Source organism: Uranotaenia lowii, chromosome 2 (assembly GCF_029784155.1).
Source record: "Uranotaenia lowii strain MFRU-FL chromosome 2, ASM2978415v1, whole genome shotgun sequence".
Taxonomy (NCBI): domain Eukaryota; kingdom Metazoa; phylum Arthropoda; class Insecta; order Diptera; family Culicidae; genus Uranotaenia; species Uranotaenia lowii.
Window position 1 is genome coordinate 141,221,682 of NC_073692.1, and position 8,653 is coordinate 141,230,334.

The window sequence follows — 8,653 nt, forward strand, 5'->3', positions numbered from 1 at the left end:
AGCAGCTTATTCCGGACTCGCGCCTATCACAAAGGTCATGTTTTATCCCCACTGCTTCGATCGTTCGTAAACGCACTACTCAGACATTCCGATGGCTGAGTCATCTTACTCACGTACGTGGTATCTATAGTGTTGAAATAATGCAGCTGGATTCAGATGGTGGAATTCTAGAGAAGGTGATTTAGACCCGGATATTTTTGTACTCTGATTCCAGACAAGTTGAGAGCGATCATCAACGAGCTGTTCCCACAGCACGATGTAACCCGCTGGCCGACAGTCCAAATCGACTGGGACACCAGTGTAGAGAAGACGATAACGGTGAATGAACTTAGTGAAATCACCAAGTCTCTGCAATCAAAGAAGGCCCCCGGTGCGGACGGCATTCCGAACGTCGCGGTGAATACCGCGATCAGGAATTTCTCCGAAATGTTCCGGTCATCATTGCGACGATATGTGACGGAACAGGTTTTCCCTGACACGTGGAAGCGGCAGAAATTAGTCCTTCTTCCAAAACCGGGTAAGCCTCCAAAGAGACCCGTCGGCGTACCGGCCGATCTGTCTGCTGGACATAGCGGGTAAGGTCCTGGAGAAGGTGATTCAGAACCGGCTCTGAAGGTACACCGAAAGTGAGGGCGGACTTTCAGAGAAACAATTTGGTTTCCGTAGAGGACGCAGCACCATAGATGCCATCCCCTCTGTGATTGAGATAGCGGACAGAGCCAGGCTAACGAAGAGGAAAGGGCTCCACTATTGCGCGGTGGTCAGTATGGATGTGAAGAACGCCTTCGACAGCGTCTTTTGGACATATCCGTCCCGGCATATCTGTATAAGCTTGTGGAAAGTTACTTGCACAATGGCCAACTACAGTATATGACCGATGAGGGCGATGAGGGTTATCGAGCAGCCAGGGTGGCACTTAAGCAAGCTATTAAATCAAGCAAAGAGCGTAGATGATAACCCATGGGGCCAAGCCTATAAAATTGCACTGGCGAGATTCAGTGGCCCAAGGTCGCCGACCGAAAAGTGTCCGGAAAAACTGGGAGAGATCATTGCACATCTTTTCCCGCTGCATGGCCCGACGCAGTGGCCACTTACCCCGTACGACGCGGGTTCCCACGACATCGAGCCAGTAACGAATGAGGAACTTGTGGCTATTGCCAAGAAACTTACGGCGAATAAGGCCCCTGGTCCGGACGGAATCCCAAATGCAGTGCTGAAGGTGGCGGTACAGTACCCTTCCGGATACTTTCATAGTGGTGCTACAAATGTGTCTCGACGAGGGATCGTTTCCCAATTCGTGGAAAACGGCGAAGCTGGTGCTTCTACCGAAACCTGGGAAACCCTCAGGGCACCCGTCATCATACAGACCTATTTGTCTGCTGGACACCCTTGGTAAGCTACTGGAAAGATAATATTCAACAGACTTATTATCAACACAGAAGACGAAAGTGGACTGTCGGACAGACAGTTCGGTTTTCGAAAAGGGAGATCTACGGTGGACGCCATACGAATGGTGACAGAGTACGCGAAGCACGCATATAAAAAGAAGCGGACAGGTGTTCGTCACTGCGCCATTGTGACAATCGACGTTTAGAATGCCTTCAACAATGTCAGCGGGGAAGCGATTGCCAAACCGCTTCACAGGATGCGTGTTCCCAATACCCTCTGCAGGATAATAGGAAGCTAATAGGGTTCCATACTCGGACCTGTGCTTTGGAATGCCATGTATTATGACTTGTTAACGCTGAAACTACCAGCAGGCGTGCAGATAGTCGGACGATATCGTGTTCATGATCACTGGCGAAACAATCGAGGAGATAGAAGACCTTGCAACGGTGTCCGTAGAAAGGGTTGGCATCTGGATGGAGGGAGTTAAGCTTCAGATAGCTCACCATAAAACCGAAGTTCAACAAAAGAGTTGTGCCGCACATGGAGATTACTGTTGAAGGGCACACGATTTCTTCGAAACAGCAGCTGAAATACCTTGGAGTAATGGTCGACAATCGCTTAAGTTTTGGTGCGCATGTCAAATACTGTTGTGAAAGTGCATCGAAAGTCATAGATTCATTGGCCTGGATTATGCCGTACTGCCATGGTCCAAAGAGTAGCAAGAGACGTCTCCTTGCGAGCGTAGCGCTGTCGAAACTACGATACGGAGGAGCGGCCTGGAGCTCCACGATAGAGGTAGAGCGCAACAGATCCAAATTATAGAGCACACATCGGCTGATAGCCATGCGAGTTTCCTGTGCATACAGGACCATATCAGCAGATGCAGCTCATCGCGGGCATGATTCCCATCTATATAACTCTGGTGGAGGATATGGAGTGTTACAAAGCAAGAGCTATTAGAGGAGTGCGTAAAATTCAACAAGCAGCGTCAATGCTCAAGTGGTAGGAGCAATAGGACGCATCGAACAACGCAAGATGGACGCATGTGTTAATCCCACGACTTTCAGACTGGGTAAATTGAAAATATGTAAAGGTCAACTTCGACCTGACGTAGTTCCTTTCGGGTCATGGGCGCTTTAAGCAATACCTTCATCGGTTTAAGCTTATCAGCTCGCCTTATTGCCCGGAATGCGTAGATACGGAGGAATCGGCGGAACATGCTATCTTTGTCTGCCCCAGGTTCATTTCAAGGCATCAACGACTTCATAATTTGAATGCTGAAAATATTGTGAGTGGAATGTATCGCGACGAACAGTCGTGGCGTGCTATAGTCGACGAAATCTCTCAAATCATGCACGATTTAATAATAATGAGGAAAGATGATGAACGGAGAGAGCGAGATAGTCAAAAAAATTTGACAAGCTAACGGAAGGTCTTGGGCCTCGTATGACACTACAATTCAAAAGCAATGCGATTTTAGGGCGCGGTATGACTCTTATCTGGACTCATACATGTGGTAGGACTTAAAAGGTCTCACGTACTCAGCTACGATCTTTCCTGCAGCAAAAGGAAGCGGAGATACCATTCGGGGTGGTCATGACGGGATTCTAGCTTGATAGTTTCTCAATCGGCCATGCCTTGGTAGTTAGAAATCCTGTGGGAGTGGATGCTGTGACGGGCGCGAGTTACTTTCAAAGCGTTACCTAACCGGCACACTTTTCGAGGTCCCCGGGGTAGTGGATGCTGTGACGGGCGTGAGTTATTATGAAAGCGTTACCTCACCGTCACACGTCTCGGGGTCTTCCGTACCAGTCTTAAATTGGCGATAGAGGGAAAGGAGAAAGAGGAAAAAGGAGAAAGAGGATAAAGGAGAAAGACCAAAATTGAGAAAGAGGAAAAGAGTGAGATGTGATAATTTGAATTCAAATTTACATCTTGTAAAAAAAAGCTAATGCAAATCTGCCGAATTTCCTTAAAATGAAAAAAATTATAAAATAATATTTTAACTATGGGTTTGCTAAAAATTTTATGAAATCTTGGTAGTACTTACAAGCCAAACCAAAACAGCTAAAGTCCGTAATACGTTTCTCACTTTTTAAAATGAATAAAATTTGAACGTCAATTGAGGAAAACATTGACTACTTGATGCGACTTGACATCCCCCTCTTATCCCAAACAAAATAACAATAATAGAATTACAAAAGCATAGTCTTCAAGAAAAAAGAATAATATGGACTCAGAGAAAAGCCATAGCACACAATGCTTACGTTTTCTATAGAGAAATATGCTATGTAATTTAAAGAAGTAATAATAATTTTCACAATATTAACCCCATTTCCATTTCTGACATAAATTCTGAAAATAAGCTGATGTAAAGTACTTCGAAATAACGAAGCCAATTTACTAATGTTTAGCACAGAGAATTTAACCTACAATGCGCAGTCGATGCTATATTTCATTCTCACCTTTATTTAAAACTTCGTTTAAAAAATTTATCATTTTTAATATCTTCCATAAACTAACGTGAAACTACATTGTATCTGTATTTGTACTCCATCCTTGTATTTTAGATTTGTACTCGATCACAAAAAAAGAACAACAAACAAAAGACAATTTGGATCGTACCTAGGGGTGATGATCGATGACAGACTCAGCTTAAGGAGTCATGTAGTAAAGTACAACTACCGGTTTGGACATGTGGCTTCGCCATATTGCCCAGATTGTGGTGACAAAAAGGAAACACTCGAATACCCCGATAGGAAATACACCCTACTATTCACCATACTTAGTCGGCTCGCGAAGGGTGCGTCGGCCGATTTTTGTTCATACTAATCGGCCTATTGTTGCAACGTCGCTTATGGGAGTTTTTGCTGGGCATCAGCCGATTAATAAGCCGATTTCGTAGGCCTATCAAATAGGGTGATGAGTAGCACGATTGTGTAGGAACCGACTAAATCGCCTGATTAGTAGGGCGATAAAGTTGATGAGATATTCCTACCCAATCGTACTAAATAGCCGGATTGATTGACACCAAAAATTGATTTTTCTTCGTACCACCCAACTCAATCCGACTAAATAGCAGAATTGATTGGCCTCAAACATCGATTGTTTTTCCTACCACCCTCCCCAATCGTACTAAATCGCTGGATTAATTGATCGCAAAAATGGATGTTTCTTCGTACCACCCAACTCAATCCGACTAAATAGCAGAATTGATTGGCCTCAAACATCGATTGTTTTTCCTACCACCCTCCCCAATCGTACTAAATCGCTGGATTAATTGATCGCAAAAATGGATGTTTCTTCGTACCACCCAACTCAATCCGACTAAATAGCAGAATTGATTGGTCTCAAAAATCGATTGTTTTTCCTACCACCCTACCCAATCGTACTAAATAGCCGGATTGATTGGCCACAGAAATTGAGTTTTATTCCTACCACCCTACCAAATCTTACTAAATAGCTGGATTGATTGACCGCAAAAATCGATATTTTTGCCTACCACCTAACTCAATCGTACTAAATAGCCGAATTGGTTGACCTCAAAAATCGATTGTTTTTCTACCACCCTACCCAATCGTACTAAATAGTCGGATTGATTGACCGCAAAATAGAACCACCCGACCAAAAAGGTTATTAGTCACATGATCTAGAAAAATAAATCTGCGAAGCCATATTTAATAGCAGTATTCATTACTGTACCAAGTTCAGCAAACTTCAGGACTGAAGCGAGTCCTGTGGAGATTTTTCTTATGAGAATGCCGGAATCTTTGAACCAGTGGGAAGCTTCCTGCACATGCAGCCCATCACCGATAAATCCACCGGCTCCACCATTTTGCATCGATTTGATGCCGTCGAGAAAGCGCTGCCCCTTAGAAGGGTTTGGTACTATAGGAAGGGGTAGCGGAGACCCTCCAGGATGCTCGGAACAGTTTGAAAGATAATTCACCGAGTCCAGAGTATCGTCTCGGTCGTCATCGTCTATCAAATCGTTGAAGGCATTTTGCATTTGCTGGGCAAGCTCCGTTTCCCGGTGTTTCTGATCCTCCAGGGCTTCCTTTTCTGCCGCCCGTTGGAATGCGCTGGTGTTGGCAACCTGATTTCGAAATAAAAATCTGTTATGCTTATGATATAAAACAAAACTATTTAGCATACCTGAATGCTGGTACCATCATTTAATAGCGCCACTCCCGGATTGTTTAATCCGTTCATTTTGCCGGTAGTGGCAGCAGGTCTTCTCGGTGAACGTTAATAGTCATCAAACCTGAAACCTACGAAGCCATATTTAATAGCAGTATTCATTACTGTACCAAGTTTATCAAACTTCAGGGTCGGAGCGAGTCCTGTGGATATTTACCTTATGAGAATGCCGGAATCTTAATCTAGCCAATCTGGAAACGTCCTGTCCTGCAAAGAAGCTTGCCATCCAAGCGATGCCTCCATTGGAGTCAGGAACACCTTCTATTACGGCTTCAGGTATGTCCGGCAAACGTCCGGGAACTTGGTCAGGTTGAACGTCGTCATGACGAAACCGATAGAAACGCGCTCGCCACTCCAACGAACCGCTGATGAGCACCGAAGAGGCCTTCCGTGCTGTTGTAGACCAAGCTTTCCCATCGATGAACTTTATCACACAACAAATCTCAAAAACTAATTCAGTTATGACCATTTCATACTAAATAGGCTTAAAGTTTGCCAACTAAATAGAGTCCTTCGAAAACCTACTAAATTGACCGATCCCTCCCGATAACGTCGATCAACTTATTATGCTACCAAATCATACGTAATTGTGTGAGCCTACTCATCAGCAGATTTAGTATGGCAACTATTTCATATTCAAGCGTAGCCCGATTAATCGGCAAACTAAATAGGGTCATTGATTTAGCATGGTGATTCGTAGCTAGACTAAATCGGCACCCTACTAAATATGTGAACGGCGAAATTTTTCATCTGTCAAATTTCCTATCGGGACGTGGTGTCAGTTGACAAAGTGGTGCAGAGGATGTGTACGTGTATGATGATGTATGATGTAAGCAAACATCCTATGTAGCGTGGCACAGCCCGTTTGCAGCGAACTATTTGCACATAACAACTCGATCCCGATTTACCACTCATTGACTAAAAATGCCCTTTAAGTGGACTGTTTCAAGGGAATGAATGTACAAGTAGAGTAACCTGTACTATTCTGTGGGGTAAGGATAATGGGTCTCTACCGAGTGTACAATTTATTGACAATCAATTGAAAATCAAGCCATTGTTATGTGAAATGTTCCATAGGATGTGAAGACGAACCCTCCCTCTCTCTGCGACATGTAAATGAGGGTAACTGCCCAGTGCACTCTACCCTCCATATCGTTTCGATCAAGTGTCCGGATGGCCCTTCCCCACCCCCTCCAAATATGAATATATAGATGATAATAATAATGATGATAATAATGATAGATTTAGCAAACCTGTAATTCCTGAAATAAAAATTGAATAATTATTAAATGTGTATGAACAAAATGGTCATGACAAAAGTAAAAACGAATGAAGCAGAGTACTAAAAGTAGGAAAGAACAAACTTTTAGATAAATAAAACGATTGGCATATTCATTCATTCTTCATTCACCATTAAATTTTTTTGAGTTTCCAATGTTTAATTTCATCACCGGAGGATTCCCCATCCGATATTTTTCTCTCTATGATTCTGCACAATTCTTCTGCTTTCTGTTTCACCTTGTCCCTGTCACTAACAATATTGTTCCAACCCTGCTCTGACTCAATTTCTAGCCTTTGGAAGTCTGCTTCTAGCATCTTTTCCAAGTCAGACTTGACCTTCCTTCCTTCCTTTTATTAGTTTCCATATTGTACGCCAATTGTAGCGAGTAGCGGGTGACCTGGCTCTCTTCTTTTGAATTGCTATTGCAAATTCTTCCAACCCAAACTCTTCTGTTTATAGTTTTCCCATTTAACAATTTCCTGGCATTGTATTTTAGATCTTTAGGCTTTACACCATTCATGCAAATTGGTCGGAGGATAAACTTTTCATAATGGTCCATTGAAATCCTACTTTTTTTGACCAGAACTGACACTTTAGTCCCGTATAGAAGTGATGGGGCGATCACTGTTTTATATATGAATTCCCAACTGGGTTGGAATTTTTTACAAAATTCTATCACTAACTTAGATACCTTCAGCGCATTTCTACATCTATCTCTGTTGGACATTTTCCTGTTCAATGTAGCAGTAATACATACTCCTAAATATATCAGTTTTGAGCATACTTTGAACTTTTAACCATTAATTATTAACTCATCTGGTTGTTTGGCATTATCTGGGTACCTCACCAATACTTGACTCTTATGACTATTGATGTTAAGACCTAAGTTAAACAACAGTGGAGATAAAGGGCAACCCTGTTTGAAACCAATACCTCTCTTAACTTCCTCCGAAAGCTGGTTCTCCCACCTGATTCTTGTCATTTCGTTTCTAATGGCTTCTAGATCTCTATCAGTCAGTCGAGATGGTACATTCAAGCTGATTAAAACATTTCCTAAGCATTTCAAATCTACATAATCGAATGCTTTCCTAATATCTAATGCCAAAACATAAAGACCCTGTCCTGCATTCCAACATTCCTCCATAACTCGTCTAGCTCCAAAAATATAGTCTTCTGTAGATCGGTTATTTGTAAAAGCTGCCTGATGTAATCCTACTTCATCTGTAAAAGTCCTTACTTACTTATCTAACCATCTTGCATAGACTTTATAGACCACATTACATAATGATATCCTTCTGAAATCATCTGGTTCTCTAGCTCCTGTTTTTTTTGGGATTGGCACTTGGATTGTTTTGCTCCACTCTGTCGGAATTTCATTTAAAATGTACGCATCCTTAATTAATTCTGCTAACAGTTTTATGGTTTCCTCGTTCGTGTATTTTAAAAATTCTGTGTGTACTTTATCTGAGCCAGCCGATTTGCCATTACATATGTTTCTTTTTATATTGCTGATTTCTTCAAAAGTAGGTGGATTCAGGTGGATTCAGGTGGTTCAGGTGGTTCAGCACCTGCCCCTTGCCATAGAGCTAAAATATTCTCCCAAGTTTTAGAGCTTATATTTGCAATTTTTCTTTTCTTCTTTGCCACAAATTCTTTAAGGTAGTTATACGTTTTTTTTTGCGCAAACTTCTACATCAAAATCGTTTAAAGTCTTGATAAATATCGTAACCTCCTTTTCTTTGTGTTTTTTAACCACTTCGTAGAATTCACATTTTTATTGGA

General features: G+C 42.3%; 1 protein-coding gene across 2 annotated transcripts; it reads right to left on the bottom strand.

Annotated features, from left to right (window-relative positions):
- Positions 1-4,599: 4,599 nt before the first annotated feature.
- Positions 4,600-6,353, bottom strand: LOC129747484 (uncharacterized). 2 transcript variants are annotated; one of them, XM_055741733.1, is made up of 3 exons: positions 5,747-6,353; positions 5,545-5,660; positions 4,600-5,485 (listed from the first exon to the last, which is right to left on the bottom strand). In XM_055741733.1, exons 2-3 carry the CDS (start codon positions 5,599-5,601, stop codon positions 5,039-5,041), a joined length of 504 nt encoding a protein of 167 aa, XP_055597708.1. In that variant the 5' UTR covers positions 5,602-5,660; positions 5,747-6,353; the 3' UTR covers positions 4,600-5,038. The 2 variants fall into 2 exon arrangements, with proteins under 2 accessions (XP_055597708.1, XP_055597707.1); XM_055741732.1 differs by having other exon boundaries at positions 5,545-6,353.
- Positions 6,354-8,653: the final 2,300 nt, after the last annotated feature.